Source organism: Perca fluviatilis, chromosome 4, assembly GCF_010015445.1.
Source record: "Perca fluviatilis chromosome 4, GENO_Pfluv_1.0, whole genome shotgun sequence".
Lineage (NCBI taxonomy): Eukaryota > Metazoa > Chordata > Actinopteri > Perciformes > Percidae > Perca > Perca fluviatilis.
In genome coordinates, this window is record NC_053115.1 from 1466229 (window position 1) to 1486291 (window position 20063).

Consider the following 20063-nt stretch of genomic DNA (forward strand, 5'->3'; position numbering starts at 1 on the left):
ACGATACACAGTGTTGAGTTCTGTTGACAGCTGAGTTGAGTTCCGTTGCTCTGATTGGATGTAGGTCTATCCAAAGAATGCAGAGGCATTTTTTTTCCTGGTTCGGTTGGAACACGCCCCATAATCACAGCCCAATGGAGCGGTTTCAGACTCACATTCTGACTAGAATCTGAGTAGGACCACGTCAGGCTAGCGTGACACAGCTGGGACCACCTCAAATTTTTTTCAGCACTTAAAAAGAAAGCATTAAAAAAAAGGTACTCTAAGTGCAAGTGAAGCTAGTAAAGCTAGTTAGCTAGCGTAATCAATCTGCCTCTGTACCACAACTCTTCAGCAGTGTGGGACTTGCACTGGTCTGGTCATGGTCTTGACTTGGGCTCAACCCCTCAAAGTCTTGATTAGTGTTGGACATCATTTTGATTTTAACAATTCTGATTCCAATTCCGATTTTTGCTCTCGATTCCGGTTCTTGTCGATTCTCGAATTCAGTTCTTTGAGGGGTGGAGTTGAAACGGGTCACATGCTTATTTCACAGATAATTTTTTATTTTTTTTTATTCGATGGTGATTGACAGTTTTTCCGGGCTTTTTCAACCTAAAATAAAGCCACTCTTTAGAGCGCTGCTTACTGTGCCGCAACACAACTGGAGGTACGGTGGCCGCTACGGAAAAAAAACTAGCTGGCTGTTAAATTTGGCTCCGATGATCGGATTTGAAACCAAAATTTTCCAAACGATTCCAAAAAAAACACGATTCTCGATGCCCAATCCTAGTCTAGATACACTCAGGTCTTGGTGATTGTTAAGGAAAAACTCAGCAGCAGCACAACTCATTTATGAAAAAGGTTCGGCAGTCCATAATGACTTCCACAGAAGCATTTAATAAACACTCAGTCGAGGAGACAGTTAAGCAGGCAGTACAGTTTATTGTGCAGTGCCGTCCCAACTCTCTAGGTTCCTGTTTTCCTAAAGGAGAATCTGAACGTTATGCTGAAGCTTTAAGGTAATATTGCGGGCGCTTTTAACACAGATGCTAAAGCCTAGTTCAGCCTCTCTCTCTCTCTCTCTCTCTCTCTCTCTCTGGGAAGTATGAAACAGTGTGGCAGACCCAGCGCCCTCCAACAGGAGACAGTCCTGAAACCAAACATTCCTTCATCATGCAGCTCTCTACGTAGACTCCTTGAAACGTAGAGAGACAAACATCATTTTACATGAACAGGTTTGGTTATTAGAGACAGGCCGAATAATCTCGTCCCCTGACCTATGACCTATTGATGACCTGATGTTGTCCGAGCTTTCCCTTAGTCTCATCATACCACAACATACTGTTTCCGGAAATTCCACCACAGTGATGACTTGGTCTCGGTTTATGTGGTCTTGACTACAACACTGTCTGCTAACCCCCTCAGGGCTCCCCCTACACACACACAGACGCGCACGAGCACTGCTGCGTCACTGCTTCAGAGCAGAGCGGAGAAAGGACCGCACTTCCACTCGTCATCACCGTGCACTTTGACCAGACTACCTTCCATTGGCCTTATGGCCACCACCATGCACCCATCCTCTGATACTCCCACGCATACGCACTGTGGACTTTCCTGCCAAAGTAGCATTTGAATGTGCAAACACACTTGTTCCTGTAAATTATGTAACCTGTTTGGAAACCTTGTGTTCAGATCAAACAGGACTCGTCAGCAAACCACCAGATAGGATCACCTGTGTGCTCTGTCAAACTCACAGGAATGCATACAGGTGAGTTGATGTAGGAGATATTGCAGTATTTGGAGGCTGACAAAAGCCAATAATGTATTACTAAAGAAAATTGACATAAAAGCATTCTGCCAATAACAATATTGACTGGTTGATATTCGCCAGACTGGTAGCCTTTAACATAACACTTTTTGAGTCTTTTCGACTTCAACGGATACGATTTACTTGAAAATGAACAATGTGAGTCAACTTCATTATTGATATTTTGAGTATACCTGATTACCTAAATTTTCTAGATGTCCTTTACTATGTATGAAGTGCAATGAAGACAGCAGTGTGACTCCAGGGACAAAAATATGATTATTGGCCTCATTATTGAAATATCTCTTCTCAGATTCCCTGATTTTTCCTTTGGAGATCGACACATAAAAGATTTCAGAATTTATTTTCTTTCTGTAGTAAAAGTCATGTACTGTACCGTTTATTTTCCTTTTATTTGAATGGTTAGGTGAGAGTTTCTATTCAGGCTAATAACTTTCCCATTCTGTGTTTGCCAGGGAAATTAGTTAGACCGCTTTAAAGTGAGGAATAGAGAGTGGTCACAAACACAGAGCCAGCCTCACTTGCATGCCATCAAACCATTTTAAAAATAGATATGACAAAGCACATTTCAATATAAAGTCCCAGTCTAAATTTCCAATTCACAAACAATTAAAGTTGCGTGCCCAGCAGGCAGGTAGAAAACACAATGCTACAATGTCATGATAGCTCATATACTGTATGAACATTTTCAGTAGATGGTAGAGGTGGAAATTACAAATCACTTTGCTGATTTGAATCGTTTCGATCAGTTCAAAGATTTGAGGTAAGTGACTACGTGACAAGTTTTCCTTTTCATGTCCACATCACCATACAATGTGTGCATCGCCGTTCAAACCGACGTGGTGTCTGACCATTTCTGACTTGTCAAAGAGCAGTGTGCATCAAGATTGTGTGTGTGTGTGTGTGTGGGGGATCTGCTTAGAAATATAGGAAATATTGGATATGATAGAATAACACAATTTGATTCTGCTAAATAAAACATCACATTCATTATTAATTCCCCTTATTTTCATTTTAAATTAATTGTATATCCGAATACAATACACAATTTCTATGGGCTCAGTCTGCTACTTTAAAAAAAAAAAAAAAAAAAGAGAGGGATGGAGACTCCGTGCTGTACTATGTACTATGATTACTCTGAGCAGCATGCATGAAAATTAATTACAATATAATATATCTTGCCTGATGGTCTGAAGTCGCAAAATATTTTGCTAGTCGCTCTATTTAAATAAAGTCTGCTGAAGTTTCAGGTTCTAATTGCATATTAGTCAGCATGTGGATTTCAAATCGATATCTTGCCCAGCATTCGTTTGAATCTCAGATTTTTAGGGAAATGCACAGACATCTTCCCCTTCAGTAGAAGAATGTGAAGAGACCTCTCTAGTGACCAACTTTGCACAGATACAAGTCAGTATAGTCAAGATCAGACATTCTAGGCAACATTAACACAAGAAAAGCACATTTTTGAGCGGAGGGAATCATTTCTATTACTAAAAAAGAAAATAATGAAATGATCTGACTAAGACAACATACCTGCACATGTAATATTATACTCTCAGTTTATACCACTTTAGTCTGGAGAACCCAAGACAGTATAATGAGTAAGTGAACGTATCACAAACTTGTGTGGACTCGTGTGCAATCACTGCCATCTAGTGGAAAACAAGTGGAATACATACTACAGAGCCCACTTATTCCACTGAATATGACTTCTCATATCCTCAATTTTACGTGACATGGTTGGGTGTGGGGCAGATCAGAGATTGAGCATGTTGTAGGATAAATACAAATCTTCAGAAGAGGAATTTTCAACACAATGGAATATTTCACAGCTTAGTCAACTGTTACACAACAGTCTGAGCCAAAGAGACAAGAGTTTGGCTTTGACTATGAAGACAGCAAGGATAATACCAGTCAGTAGATCATCTCTGACGTCACAAAAACAAGGCTGTAACATCACAACCTGAGTGAGGTGTTAACTGATGATCATTACAGCACATGTTGCACAAATAGAAATAAAGACAACTTGTATTGCTGCAGTAATAAAATGTGTACAGACGCAAACAAGATCAATTTCTTTGCCTACAACAGCAGTCTGCAATTACCTAAAGAAACAACACATTGTCATTTAATATATATGCAATGCATTAAATCATATCCTATCATGATCATGCCCACTAATGTGCACGGTTACAGCATAGAAGAGTGATAGTATACCATTCTCAGTGTAATTACTACATTACACTAGAAATTATTGACGGTAAAATCAACTACCACTCAGTGTTAATTGTTTTAGTGCAAATGTTGTTACAGTACAGTTTAACCAAACATCACTTCCTGGTGCGTTTTATTTGCTATATGATATTAAATAATAAACAAATATTGCAGTCCTGTCATCTTATGTGGAGATTACACTATGTACAAATGCTCACTTATTAGCAAACTGCACACAAATAAACACATAAACAAAGACACAAAACCAAACATAAAATGCATATTTGCCCTAAAAAAGGTCTTCCATGTACTTTCCATCTACATTACTAGACATAAAAGCTACAAAATAGTTTCTGTATGCACTGCAACGTACGCAGAAGTGTCACATACTAAAAGTAAGAAACATAACTGGTTATAAAGAAAGAGCCAGCTCCTCCATTGTGCATGTGTGTGCTTACATGTGGGGCTCAGTGTCAGGACGGCCCAGCAGGGGGCAGTGTGGTCTGTCACATCACCAAGTCAGGGACTTTCACTCAGACTCTGTCGGTCTTAGTTTGCTCAATGCGTCCTCTATATTGCACTACAGTCCGATTCAGGAGGGTTGAACAGAGAAGAGGAAGTGGAATAGCTGATCTCCTGCATTCATCTGGTGTCAATTACTGCAGGCTACAGATACTCTTCTTCTTTTACATACAGGATCTCATTGGCTGAGCTGGGAACCTAAGAGAGAGAGAGAGAGAGAGAGAGAGAGAGAGCAATAAAGAAAAGATTGGTGGTCAAAGATTGGAAGCATTTGCATACTGACATTTTATTCAATCTGCTACCTTTCATTTAAAGAATTGTCTGTTAAGTCCCTTTCTATCGCCAAATATGGAAACACAGTGGTGATTAAGCCTAGTTGGTACCGCTTCACCGCCCGCACTAGCTCGGGTTCTTCCCCGCCAGAGAGGTGACATTTTCACACCCATAGAACCATTCTACGGTCCCTGCCTTTGCCTACTGCCCAGATGAAAAATTAGGATTGGGCATCAAGAACCGGTTACATCTTGGAATCGTTTCTAAAATTCCAATTCCAATGGAATCGTTTGGAAAATTTGGTTTCAAGTCCAAATTTAACAGGTGCAAGTTTTTTTCCCGTAGCGGCCACGGGCCTTCCATGCACTCGTTGTGTTGCAGCCACGGAGCGCAGTAGAGTCTCTCTAAAGAGTGGCTTTATTTTATGTTGAAAAAGAAATCCAATTACCTGAAAGAAAACTGTCATATACAGAGCTATTTCTTAATTGGAATAATCTCCCAAAGTAACATATGTTTTATCAAAGGGAAAGGCAAGTTTCAAAAAGAAACTTAAATCTCACCATTAAAAAAAGTATCTTGAGGTTTTATATTTTCTTTTCTTTGTTGTAATAAATAATTGTTCTCCTTCTTTGTCTATGTGAGCTAGCTAGATGTTAACTCTAAACCCATGTGTCATGTGTAAGTAAGGGTTAATGCCCGACGAGGTGTCGGGCATTAACCCTTAACCCTCAGGTATTAATTAGTCTCACTTTGCCAGACCCTCCTCCAAAGCGCGCTGAAGGAGGGTCTGGCTACTTCACACAGCATTGGGGGATGGGAGGAAAACGTGCTCTGGTTTAATGACATTTCTTTAAACCAATCACAATCCTCATGGGCGGCACTAAGCTCCTCACAGAGCCACTGCAAAATAGTCGTGCAACAGAAAACTCAGATTGGACAGATAGTCTAGCTAGCTGTCTGGATTTACCGTGCAGAGATCTGAGGAGCAGTTAGACAGACAGACAGACAGATAGTCTAGCTAGCTGTCTGGATTTACCCTGCAGAGATCTGAGGAGCAGTTAGACAGACAGACAGAGACAGAGAGCTAACGCTATGCTAGCTAACGCTATGCTAGCTAACGCGATGCTAGCAAGATCCAAAGTCAATAACATTGCGTACAGTTGGCAATCTGTAATAATAACCTGACAGTATGTTGAACAATAAGACAAGCTGTCCCCAAAACAATATAACGACTTTTACGAACAATGTTATCCACGATGTGTAACGTTACCGTTGGCCGCAGCCTGAAGTAGGGCTGTGCAATTAATTGAATTTCGATTTCAATTTCGATTTTGGCTCCCAACGATCACCAAAATAGTATAATCGAGAAAAAATGATTATTTTGCCATGTTCTGTTTTGCAAGAACACTTATTTTGTCTTGTGTTCTGAATGACACGTGCATACACACATCCGCACGTGCACATCCGCCCCTCCAGAAGCCAGTCAGGGAGGCAAGTCGTGTGCATATCATCCGCTGGAATTTGATCATTCCTCAGCGTGAGTAAAGATGGCAGAAGGAGGGCAGCCACAGCAGCGTTTGGTGAGCAAAAAAAGGCAAAACCAACTCCGTTGTCTGGGAACAGCTAATGTTAGCTAACCCTGCGGTCCCTCTGCCTTTGCCCCCCCGCTGTAGTATACGGTCTAGAGTCGTTGTATTCCCCCGACACGCTGTATTCACTTACTGTTTAAAACTTTTTCCAGCTTAGTGGGGGTGCATATAGGCATACTGCTCAAAACCAACATAAAAAACCATAGTAATGTTCCCTCAGCATTTAGTTTAGTTGTTAAACTGAATGTAAGTGAGCAGGCACGTTAAATCACGTAACGTTACTCTAAGGTACCGTCTATGTGCTGGATTTTTCCTAAGGTTAGCTAGCAAATAAGCCCACTGACGGCGACATTATTGTTGATATTTTGGCCCAGTGTTTAGTAATGCCAGTAGTAGAGGTCCTAGTGAGTGAACATGTGATGTGAGATGCACATTGTGTTATGTCTGTGGAACTGTTCATTAGTTGTGTAACGTTATGTGTGATATCTGTAACAGTAGTAAAACAGATTTTATTCTGATCCAAAGACTCTTTCTGTGAGATAAAGGACAATAACAGATTATACCCTGGACACTGTCAATTATATCCAAATGTTAATGAGTAATCGGGTTAAATAATCATGATTTCAATATTGACCAAAATAATTGTGATTATTATTTTTTCCATAATCGAGAAGCCCTAGCCTGAAGTAGCGACCTGAACAGTGAACAGGGTGTGAGATAACGTTAATCGCTGTGAAACAAAGTCAGTTCAGTGTGTGTATGTTAGCTCCATCCTGTGTGTGTAATGTAATTTTGCTTTTTAGATCTGGTTGTTTCCTTGTTATTTTGTTTTATATTTTTGGTGCAGTTTGTAATGTTTCTTTTCTTTTTCCTGTATGTGTCATGATGCGTTTTAATATTGTCCGTTTTAATATTGTCTGATTTAATGTTGTTTTGGACCCCGAGAAGACTAGCTGGCCGTCTAGGCGTCAGCTAATGGGGATCCTTATAATAAAATAAACTAAAGTAAACATTACAGAGTCTTACTATTAGATAAATTACACTCACAGCTATGAGGCGAGGGTATAAATAAATAGGTAAACTATGGGACACACCTGTCGCCATTGAAAATGGATGTCCTCATCGCTACTGTAATGATGTACTGTTTATGTACTGTATGTGTAAATGTATAACATTTACAGTTCAATTTAGTACAAGTGCACCTGGTTGACTCCTCCCACCACTAGGAGGCGGTCTCTGATGACGATGGAGGAGGTGGAACATCGGGGGAAGTTCATGGGAGCCAACCTCTCCCACTTCTTCCTCTGAGGATGAAAGGCCTCGACAGTGTCCAGCGCCGAGGGCTCATGACCTGGGGAAGGTACACACCATAGACTGTACAAAATAATGGACGGAGCAGCACTGACATCATCCATTGGATTGTGGACTGCCGTTTTGAAGCCTTGAGTTTAGCAAGTTGGCCGTTGCCAGATTCTTTTCAATCGGCTAACGCAAGACATCCGGCAGAGTTTTGCCGGCAGGTACAACGCTGACCTCAAGGTACTGCCGCTGGTTATCTGCATGTACGGCACTACACAGAAAATAGGCAAACTTTCCCTTAAATTACCAGCTAATGCTAGCACTAGCTAGCTAGCTTTGGTTGAGAATGTGCTTCTGAACGCTGAACAAGACATTTTAGGCGTCCAAAATGTTCCAATCAACTTTGATGAAGTGAAAACACAGTGAGAGGGACAACGTTTAAGACGAAAACATGGACAACACTCAAAAACAAGTTCACGGCTATGTTAATGTTGACAGTGCTATGGTTAGCATTGCTAACCCTCTGTCCTGATTGACAGGTTATGTGTAGCCACGGCCCTAAAGCATGCCCTGTTTTATCGTAAATTACCATAATTTACTAAATAAACATCATGCTGTATTGAAGAAGAATTAAAAGTAGGGATTAAGGCCATAAACTCATTATGACAATGTTTACTGAGGTAATAAATCAAGTGAGAAGTAGGGTCATTTTCTCATAGACTTCTATACAAGTCGACATCTTTTTGCCACCAGTGGAGTCGTGCGTGGAGTAGAGTCCTGGCTACACTTCCGCATTGCCTTCATTTTTTAGACCAGGAAGCTCCGTCCATTTTTTTTTATAGTCTACACACCAAAATGTATCAGACATATCAAAGGCAGTGAATAATCCCCCATGTTTAAATTCTGTATACTAACCGACTGGCATAAATGCATCACGATTTCATTTATTTATGTCATCAGGATTTATTTTTAACACAGAAAGTTTTTTTTAATTTTATGATCAAATACCATGATCTCATTGGATTTCTTCTGTCGCAGATGTTGAATTTCTGTCAAAGACATTCAGTCACGTGAAAACAGCAAAGTTAAAGCTATAGTGAGTAGTTTCAGTCTCCCCCATGAGGAATTCTAAGTAATGACAACACTGTTGGCGCGTCCACATGATACAAGCCTTCCGTGATCGCACAACCCCCCACCCCTCCTCCACGCAGGTGCTAGTAGCCAAGGAGGACACGGAGCATTAAAAACATGATGGACTCTTCAGAAGAGGTCATTATCTTCACTCGAGTTTCTGCGTGAGAAAGTCGCCGGACGCCCCCAATCTTCTGAACATACAGAGAGAGTTGTGTGGAGCTGATAGTCTTAACTAATTTGGCAATAATGAAACCAAAATGTATCAGACATATCAAAGGCAGTGAATAATCCCCCATGTTTAAATTCTGTATACTAACCGACTGGCATAAATGCATCACGATTTCATTTATTTATGTCATCAGGATTTATTTTTAACACAGAAAGTTTTTTTTAATTTTATGATCAAATACCATGATCTCATTGGATTTCTTCTGTCGCAGATGTTGAATTTCTGTCAAAGACATTCAGTCACGTGAAAACAGCAAAGTTAAAGCTATAGTGAGTAGTTTCAGTCTCCCCCATGAGGAATTCTAAGTAATGACAACACTGTTGGCGCGTCCACATGATACAAGCCTTCCGTGATCGCACAACCCCCCACCCCTCCTCCACGCAGGTGCTAGTAGCCAAGGAGGACACGGAGCATTAAAAACATGATGGACTCTTCAGAAGAGGTCATTATCTTCACTCGAGTTTCTGCGTGAGAAAGTCGCCGGACGCCCCCAATCTTCTGAACATACAGAGAGAGTTGTGTGGAGCTGATAGTCTTAACTAATTTGGCAATAGGTTGAATGTAACGAATGTTCATTAATATCACAAAGTTACACACTAAAGCTTTAAGGTTCAGTTTACAATGTATCCCTCTTACCAAGTCCTCCTGCTACTACCATCCGGCCACGCAGGAAAGCAGCAGCAAAGTCAGCTCTCTTTGTTTTCATCGCCACCGTCTCCTCCGACTTCAACCAGGCGCCTACAGAAGAAGACACGACAGCTGAAATGAGCAGATGTGTGTGAGCGTGTGTGTGTGCACAAACTTATGAAGTTAGCTGAGGGTGAGGTCAGCGGCACTGTAGTCCTCCTTTGGCTGGACAGGATGCTGCTGAGCTTGTTTTCAGAGTGTGACCTGCAGAAAGAGGTCACCCACAAAGCCAGCTGCAGCCAGGACATGTACACTCCATACACACACTTACACCTGGCAGGACAAGGGTACACAGAGGTTACAACAGACACAGACTACAAACAGACAGAGAGGGGACAGGAAGTTTGGAGCTAGGGTCAGACTATTACTAGGCTGAGAAAGTGGGGATACTGTTGGCACCATTGATTGAACATTTTTATTCTACTGCTTCCTGTGTAGCGTGAAAAGGAGTGGGTTGTAGGTCCAAGATGGCTGTTCAGACCTCTGAAGCCTGACACGTTTATTCTCTGGCTTTAAATTGGGTTTAACCCTTTTTCCTTTCACGGGTTTCGACTTGTTTCTATTGAAATCTTGTTTTCTTTCCACCACATCTATGTATATAGCTCTACGTGTATATATATATATATATAAATATATATATATATATATATATATATATATATATATATATATATATATTAGTGCTGTCAGTTAAACGCGTTATTAACGGCGTTAACACAAACCCATTTTAACGGCGCGAGATTAACGTTCTTTTTGGCCTAGCAAACTTTGTAGTTTTTTTACATGCTGTTGCAACAACTAGTAACGAGAGAAAAACTACAACACCACACCGGATCTAGCTAGACTGGCAACACAACAACATTCAAACGGACGTTAGAGGGAACTGAAACATCGCCGCACGGGAGGCCAGTCAACACTACACTTAGCAGCAGCTACCGTTAGGCTACCGTTAGCTAGTCAACACTACACTTAGCAGCAGGTAATGTTAGCCTACAGTTAGCTAGTCAACACTACACTTAGCAGCAGCTACCGTTAGCCTACCGTTAGCTAGTCAACACTACACTTAGCAGCAGGTAACGTTAGCCTACCGTTAGCTAGTCAACACTACACTTAGCAGCAGGTAACGTTAGCCTACCATTAGCTAGTCAACACTACACTTAGCAGCAGGTAACGTTAGCCTACCGTTGGCCAGTCAACACTACACTTAGCAGCAGGTAACGTTAGCCTACCGTTAGCCAGTCAACACTACACTTAGCAGCAGGTAACGTTAGCCTACCGTTAGCTAGTCAACACTACACTTAGCAGCAGGTAATGTTAGCCTACCGTTAGCTAGTCAACACTACACTTAGCAGCAGGTAATGTTAGTCTACCGTTAGCCAGTCAACACTACACTTAGCAGCAGGTAACGTTAGCCTACCGTTAGCTAGCAGCTGGAGTAAACCCAGTTAAAATGTTTACAGCTAACCGGTGTAAAGTGTGTCTGTATTTCACTGGAGAGGACTCCAACAGCGGACTGGAGCTGCCGTTGTCTGAAAAACAGTCATGATGTCATGTTGCTCGCCTCGCCAGCCTTGCGGTGCATTCACTGTAATTGTAAAATACCCTTTTCCCATCCAGTGGTTGTTTTCACCGTTTTGTGCTCCTTTTTTTTTTTTTAGATCAACTTTTTATTGTATTATATTTTCTGACATACAGAACAGACAAATACAATTGAACAAGGTGCTCCTTTTTTAAATATATATCTTTCGGTTCAGGCACCGTTTTAAAAGTATCGTATCATGTTGATAAGAGCATTAAAATTAGAAAAAATAATGGGACAAAAAGAAATCAAGGGACATTTAAAATAGATAAAAATGTGCGATTAATTGCGAGTTAACTATGACATTATTGCGATTAATCACGATTAAATATTTTAATCGTTTGACAGCACTAATATATATATATAAGTATATATATATATATATATATATATATATATATATACTGTATATTGCTTTGAAAATCCTACTTAAAATGCCTAGATTGTGTAGTGCTAGTGAGATATTTGTGTCTGCACGAGTTCATACACGTCAAGCTTTAGTAAGAAATCTTGTGTATCAATTTATCGGGCGACTTGATGCGTCTATGAATGAGATTATCTCGATCATATCCAACATCAGGTTCAGATATGGAGACAGTGGCACAAATGCCTCTTTTTATGCATAGATGATGTATTTAAATATATTTTTTGATATTTTATATTATGGAATTGTATTATGCCTAAGTGTTGTGTTGTCATTTTATTGGACCATGAGTCTGTAATAAAGTCTTATTATTATTATTATTATTATTATTATTATTATATATATGTACTGTATATTTGTGTGTTGTATGCTTGTTTACATGTTTCTGTCTTTGTGATGCTCTTTAGTGCGAAACTTGTTTGCTTTTTAAAGTGCTATACATGAAATAAACGTAAACTTAAACATTATGGTGTTGCATTAATTTGAATGGCAAAACAATGCGCAGCCTTTGCTGCCACGTAAACCAATACGACATCATTGCACAGATATCCTGACCAACCAGTAGGAGCTGCTAGTACAGTGCGACATACATGATCCCTCAACAGCTTCCCAACCCTTAGTCTATATCCACGACCTTCCACTTCCACGATTGCTCCGTAGCTGCCGGAAATTCCGCCATATGTCCCTCTTTTTCGGCCCAATGTCCTTAACCTTCTGCTTCCTTAGTGTTGGCGTTCTAACCTCTGGTGGATTTGTGAGGACTATGGTTAACTGCTCCTCAGATCTCTGCAGGGTAAATCCAGACAGCTAGCTAGACTATCTGTCCAATCTGAGTGTTCTGTTGCACGACTAAAACTACTTTTGAACGTACACACGTTCCACCAAAACAAGTTCCTTCCCGAGACTATTTTGCTAATAAACCAGAGCAAGTTTTTCTCCCAACCCTGCAATGCTGTATGGACTAGCCAGACCCTCCTTCGCAGTGCTGTCCCAGACAGCAAAATGTATTTGGGCCAGATTTGGACCAGGTCTTCATTAGCATTTGGCGCAGATCCGCTAAACGGACCTGGGCCGGGCTCATCCTTTCCAACGGCCCAATACCGGAACAGGTTGGAATTACGGATCAGAGACAGATCTGGGCCAGAATTGGCCCAGTACAGTTATTAATGCCATGACGTGTGGTGCGGATCTGGCCCAGACTCATATTTTACATCTGGGGCTCATCTGGCCCTGATCTGTGATTCATATTTACAAATACCCGCGCAATTTGTAATTTTCAAAATATTTTTTATATTAAAAAGGCATAAGAGAAAACTACAGCATGAACAACCATCTGACGTGAATCCAGATGCACAAAAAGAGAAAAAGCACATGATTAAAGATCAATGTTAATTATTCAAATTACAAAAAAAAATAAAAAACACTAAAGCAAGTAACCTAATGTGAACACTGCGCCTACTGTATATTTACTGCTCATTAGTTGGGTGAGACCGGGCACGGCGGCCACCCCCGCAGTCGCAAGGCAGATTAAACCATCTGATGGCTATTGATTGATCTCCGTGGCTTTGTCAGACTTGCGATTCTTCCTACTGCTCCTGTAAGACGTAGCCTACAAAAAGCACACAAAGCAAACAAACAGTATGTTAGATTAAATATTCAAAGATTATTTATTACATGACATTATAGTAAAATGCTTGCACAAATAGGCTAAATGTGACGTGGTGTGTAGTGAGTGAATGAGTGATAGAGTGATTAAGTAAAACTGAGTGAAAGGCATCTATATAGGCTATGCTTACGAGCCATAATGGCCTTGGTTGCCATCTCACTGAATTTGTTTTTATTGTTAGGGTAACTACAGACAAAAGACTGATTTTGCAGCTAACACACAATGGACACGATATTCAGTAATTTTGGTGAATAATAAGCAAAGATCACCAATTCAGCCTTAAAGCCTGTTCACATTAGTTGTGGATGTTTAAAAGAACCTATAGCCTACTACAAGCATAGCCTAGCTATAGGTCTACTAGCCTACCCAGCGTATTGTCTGACACGTCTCTGGTTGTCAGAATGTCAGTGTAAACTAAGTTTGTAAACTTTTTTGTTTAGCCTATACATATTTAACAGATTAACATGACATCAACAGCAGTTTACTTTTTACAATTTTACTTGTATAATGCACTTACCAATAATCACAAAGACGGTGCAGCCTGCAGTCTTCCTCTCTGCATTTCAAATAGAGTTGCGGGTTTATGCAGGAAAAAAGCGTTCCGTTATTCGAAAACGGATCTGGCACAGATGTAAATGCTGTCTGGGGTGGAGGAAGGTCTGGCAATGCGAGACTACCCAACCCTTAACACTGCCAATATGGAAGCCCAACTGCTGGGAATTGAACCCTGGTGCACTCAGGTGCAGTGGTGAGCAGGTGCTTTCTCTTACCCACCATCGAAATAGCTATTGGCACCTTTAATCCCAAAATATTGGAAATGAGGCCGCAGGTGTGGAAGACATTACCATTTTAATTGTATCTCCCTAATTACCTGACACTTAAGACTGTGAATGACAGTCTCTAAAGACCTCATGTGATCCGAGTAAAGGGGACATTTCTGCTCCAGATGATAAACAGTGTACTAGAGAGTGGAAATGAAAAACATAGCCGCTCTCTTTCTCCAGCACGTTTTCTTTTTTACTTTTAGGTTTTGTTGCTGCCAAGTATTGTTTATCTGAAGGAAACCCAGACTGCAGAGAATCATGAAAGAGGAGGAAAGATAACGTCATTAGGGAGCGAGGGAGGGAGAGAGAATTAGAATGAAAGATAGAGACAGAACAAGAGAGAAAAGTGCAAAGAATGTCTTGCTCTTTATTGTTGTCTTATCTTCTGTTTCCTTGTCTGAATCTCTCTTTGTCTTATCTTTTCTCATGCTTATTTTCTTTCTTCAATCTGCCTACTCTTCATTCTGTCTTCATATTCTCTTTTCATTCTCTTCCTCTCTTTCCTTTTACCTTGTTCTTTCTCCCGCTCTTTCTCATTTATTCTTAATCTTTTTTCTCAAACAAGAGGCAGAGACAACAAGGTGGAGACAAACAAATAGAGGTAGAGAGAATGAAAGAGATAAGTAGCCAGATGGCGAGCCTTCCTGCATGCTGCAGCAGTGTGTAATGAAAAGCTGTTTTCCTCCCCAGCCTGGTTGAAGAGAACAGAATGGAGATCACAGCTGGCTGTCCACTCTGCTCCCTTCTCTCCCCAGAGGGAAATCTTCCTGGCAGATATTTTACACTGGCATGTAACATAAATCGGAGATTTTCATTAAATTCCAGCAGTTATTTTGTGGCCAATAATAAGGCTTTACTGATCAAGCTGATCAAAGTGTGAAAAACTGTGATGTACTGGAAGTTGCCATTGAAGACCCCCTTTAATGAAAATTAACTCATGGTGTCATATACTAGAACACAGATCTTCAACAGGGGTCCGGGACCCCTAGGGGGTCCTCAGAGTTGATGCAGGGGGGCCACCAAATTATTGTTTGATAGTTTAAACGGAAAGAAAAAAATATTTCTTAAAAAAAATACATTAACATGAATCCAACATATTTGTCAAGATAAATCTTTTTTTTAACCAACATTGATGACAGGCGTACTGGCCTAGAGGTAAGGTAGCCATCCACAGATAGTTAAGCTGAAGATTCACTGTCCCACATTTTAACATTAAAACGTGATGATCAATGCCAACAACTACACGTTGTGGCCCAGTTTATTATGCAACTCAATTTTATACAATATACATAGTAAGGCCCCATCATTTTTCAGCTGAGGGGTCCTTGGCCTGAAAAACGTTGAAGACCCCTGTGCTAGAAGTCATATTGTGAGCGAAATAAGCAGTCAATGTCATGGCTGCACATTTCTGCCTTGGAACTGCAGTGTACCAATGATAAGGGCTGGGTACCAAATTCAATACTTTTTAGGCACCGACCAAATCGCCTCTACAGTATCGAGTTTTGAAAAATGTTCAGAGTCCAGAGTTCTTGGGGGCAGAGGGGAGTAGAGGGAGAGAGGGGAGGGTGTTGAGCTTCCCAACTGCCTTGGGAATGAAGCTGTTTGCCAGTCTGGTGGAACAGGCTGGGATGCTTCAGTACCGTCTCCCAGATGGCAAGAGGCTGAAGAGGCTGTGTGAGGGGGGGCTGAGGTCACCCACAATGCTGGTTGCTTTGCGGGTGAGACGGGTTTGGTAAATGTCCAGGAGTGAGGGGAGTGGGACACCAATGATCCGCCCAGCAGCCTTCACTATGCGCTGCAGGGTCTTACGGTTGGAGGCAGTGCAGTTCCCGTACCACACAGTGATGGTGCTGGACAGGATGCTGTCAACGGTGCCCCTATAGACATCACCCAATATCAATACCTCATCAGCGTCAGTGAGCCAATAAGCACGCAGCATGCTTCAAGATCTAAGAATGTTTGTGATTGGCTGTCTAACGTTACACGTCGCAGAGGCAGGCAGGAAGAACTCTACGTTACGCACAGAGACGGGGCTCACGTAGTGCCGTAATGTTGTCATTTATTTTTGTTTTATGAAATTGGTATCGTAAAAAGTAGCGTTTACGAACCGCTATCGAAGTCAGGGTATTGGTAGTCTATATCCTTGGCGTTCAACTTCCGGGATTGCTCCCGTGCAGCAGGAAATGCCGCCGGATGCATGTAGTTTCCGTTTCCTTCCGCTTTCTTTGTGTTGGAATTTTAAATCCGGTGGATGTGTGAGGACTATGCTTAACTGCTCCTCAGATCTCTGCAGGGTAAATCCAGACAGCTAGCTAGACTATCTGTCCAATCGGAGTTTTCTCTCGCACAACTATTTTGCAGCGGCTCTGTGCGGAGTTTATCGCCGCCCATTACGATTGTGAGTGGTTTAAAGAAATAAACCAGATCATGCTTTCCTCCCATCCCCAAATGCTATGTGGAGTAGCCAGACCCTCCTTCAGCATGCTAGCGAGACTAGGCTATTGGTATTGGTATCGGCACCAGTATAGAATATTTTTGAACGATACCCAGCCCTACCAATGACAAAACTCCAATTTTTTCCATATGGCTTTCCATATCATTAGCATAACACTGCAGCGAAATGAGAGGAGAAGCCAGGTGTAGCTCCGTAGTGGTATTGTGCAAGCTAAGTTTCACTATTTTTCTAATCCATGGCAGAAACGTGTATAATAACAATGTGAACATACTGTAACATTGTAGCAGATATTATTGTATGTTTTCACAACCATTAATGCTGTGTCAGCCACTGCCAGTTACATGCTAACAAACAAGATCAACAAATAATTGAATGGATTTATCTGTTAATGATTTTTGGATCTACAAAGATGGAGATCTACAAAAAATCCTGCAGTTTTGATTCTGAAAGCAACATTATATTCATTCTTAGATTTTACTTAATACTAGATCCTGGAAACATGTCTATTATTTTTCATTTATCAACCAAATGGAAAATAAAATACAACATAAATCTAAAAAGTGGATGCACTATGCAACCCACAACACAAGTAATTCTTTTTTTTAAAACGGTGCTTATAGTGTGGCTGGCTGGAAATTACAGTTGTGTTAACACATCACACTACAGACTTATGGTTCAATCCTCTGAGACGGAGTTGCGACTGCAAGCTCTATTCCTATTTGCTTTGGAAGGATTACACGAGTCTTTGCGCCAAGATCTTCTTTGTAGGATGCAGGGAAAACACCAGCATGCATTATTCTACTCTGGAGGGAGAACTGCAGAGGAGAATAAAGAGCTGGAGAGACAGAGAAAATACAGAGAGAGAGAATAGAGACAGAATGAGGGAGATGAGGAGATTCTCTGCAGACTGGGCTTTATAGTCAGTGTGCTAGTAACTTTGTCCACAGCTCTCCTCAGTAATTATCCATCGTGATTAAAACTAGAAAAGGATTGTGATTGCTTCTCTGTCTTGTGTGAAATCTCAGACCACTGCCACACAGACGGCCATTTTGGACAGAATCTCACCATTATGTTGTGTCATTTTCAATAATTACATATTGGCCCAGTCATGGCCAAAACAAGAGCACATTTTTTCTATTCTCATTTCTGCTTGATCCCATCTGCTTTGAAGTCTTTTGGGTAGTTTTGACCATCTCAAGCCGAACAAAGATCAAATACAGACAATGTGGGAGAACATGTGTTACTAGTTGGCCCCAGGGGGACGGCATCATTTGTGGTTTTTGTCACTGTTGCCTGAGTTCTACATGCCTCAGAGAAGCTTTTGATGAAATTGTGTCTTCGTTGAATGCAGTAGAATTCGTTATTCCAGTTATCGGTAACAGAAAAGCAACTTTTAAGGGTTGAGTCATTCAAATTGCCATTAAACTGTATTCCCCTTTTCAACTAAAACTTCCAGGTACAAAGGAGCCACAGGAAATTCAGTCAGGAAGTAAATCAGGAACTAAGAGTGCCCTTTGTGTAGTTTTCATGGCATCTGACAAACCATTAAGATGAGCTTGAGATATAATTTTCACACACAGATCATACTATCTAACTGTCATGCCTATCCTATAACTGAATCAAATACAGGGCTACACAATAAATCATTTTATATCATGATCGCAATATCAACTTGTGCAATAAACACATTGTGTTTGTTGAAAGAGAGCATCAGTGGAAAACTGTCTTTTCAAATATAACTAGCATGCCTTTTGTGTTCAGTTCAATGTTCAATTTGTTTGTTTAACAAGCAATTTGTTCACATTACAGCGCTTTACTGAGTTTAAAATACTTCTATGTATAATATATGGTCTATTGGTGAAGTAGCATTGGTCACTTTGAGGGGGGGATACAGTTTGTCCTCACCGGGGATATATTCAGCAGAGGCCCCCCCTCCCCTCCCCAGCAAATCGCATCCTGCATATCACGATCCTGAGTTCTTAAAACACATCCAGGGCCCCTGGAAAAGCTGCTGTGGTGGAATCAGTTTTCAGATATCCCTCTCTGAGACTACCACCTCCACCACAACATAACAGAGGTGAATGAAATGTAGTTTGTGGTGAACACAGCGTTGAAGGCATTGCATGTACCGTCGACGCAGAGAGCCACTGACCAAGCGTCAGTATTTGATGAGTTGGGAGTGAGAACGGGTTGGAAAAAGACGTCAGAATGCAAAAATCTCAAAATACAATAAAAATAAAACATTTTTCATACCTTCATAACTTTTTTCAGTGCCAACCGTCCCGATCCCCCCATATAGACTCTATTTCTGTGGAAAACACTGCCCACAATGCAGAAACATCAGCTAACAGGCGTGTGTGTCTTAATACTGACGATATGAAATGGAACAGTGATAGAATATCACTGTGTGACAGCAGATTGCATGACCATGTGTGTGTGTGGAGAGATATTGCTGCAGACAGGATAATAAAGCAATCTGTTTCTGGATCTTGTAATTTAAAGCGCTCCTCATCCCCAGCCCTGCCTCCGCAGCTCATCTCCCATCTCATCTCCACCAAAATTAGATTGGAAAAACAGCGTACGGCTGCCTTCCCCCGTATGGGTGTGCATGTGAGTGTGGATATGCATCAGTTGCATCAGTATTTGCACGCCAACGCTTGCGTTTGTGTCTGTTGCAAGCTGTTTTTTTTTTATTTTCGTTCTTTTATCCTTTATCTCGCACACATAGGGCAAACTGTCTCCCCATTATCATATATTAACATTATCACTCCCACGTTCGGCTTTATTTGCTTTATTTGGCTCCCATTTGACCAATGGCGATGTGCGACCGTATATCCAGCTGTCTAAAATGACTTATCGATTCTTGCTCTCCCAGTTCTCCTTACAGTCCCTCCTCAATTTGTTCACCTGTTACTCTGGGGTGTCTTTGCTGGATAGAGGGATAAGCCATTTCGCTGTGCTGTGGGACACAGAGTGTGCACAGAATTAAGAGAGGAATGAGCTTGTTTGAGTAGAAAACTATTTCTCTTCATGCTGAGGTTGATGATGATGGATGCTGTCAGTGAAAAAGGTTTACTCCTGCTGCTTGGTATTGGTTGCGTGTTAACCAACTCTAACATAATTACTTTTATTTTTTGATTGCAGACTTGATAGACAGGTGTTTTATTAATCTGAAATGTTAAAAGGAATAGCATATTATTATTCCTGAGATGAGAAGACCGAAGATATCTCCCGTCTATACGTAGTATAGAAGCATAGTATTAAGCTTAGCATAAAGAGCGAAAGCAGGAAAAAACATAAATCTGACTTAGCGGTGCACTTCTAACGTTGTCAGACTCACAATGAACAAACAAACCAA

General features: G+C 41.0%; 1 protein-coding gene across 3 annotated transcripts in view; it reads right to left on the reverse strand.

Annotated features, from left to right (window-relative positions):
• Positions 1 to 3344: 3344 nt before the first annotated feature.
• The window catches only part of klhdc8a (kelch domain containing 8A), a 63985-nt gene continuing 47266 nt past the window's right edge, over positions 3345 to 20063 (reverse strand). For all 3 annotated transcript variants that reach the window (XM_039799102.1, XM_039799103.1, XM_039799104.1), the window contains 3 exons: positions 9707 to 9808; positions 7611 to 7759; positions 3345 to 4744 (listed from right to left, as the gene is read on the reverse strand). In XM_039799102.1, the coding sequence (XP_039655036.1) occupies positions 4691 to 4744; positions 7611 to 7759; positions 9707 to 9808 (305 nt within the window). In that variant the 3' untranslated portion in view covers positions 3345 to 4690. The remainder of the gene's footprint in view (positions 4745 to 7610; positions 7760 to 9706; positions 9809 to 20063) is intronic.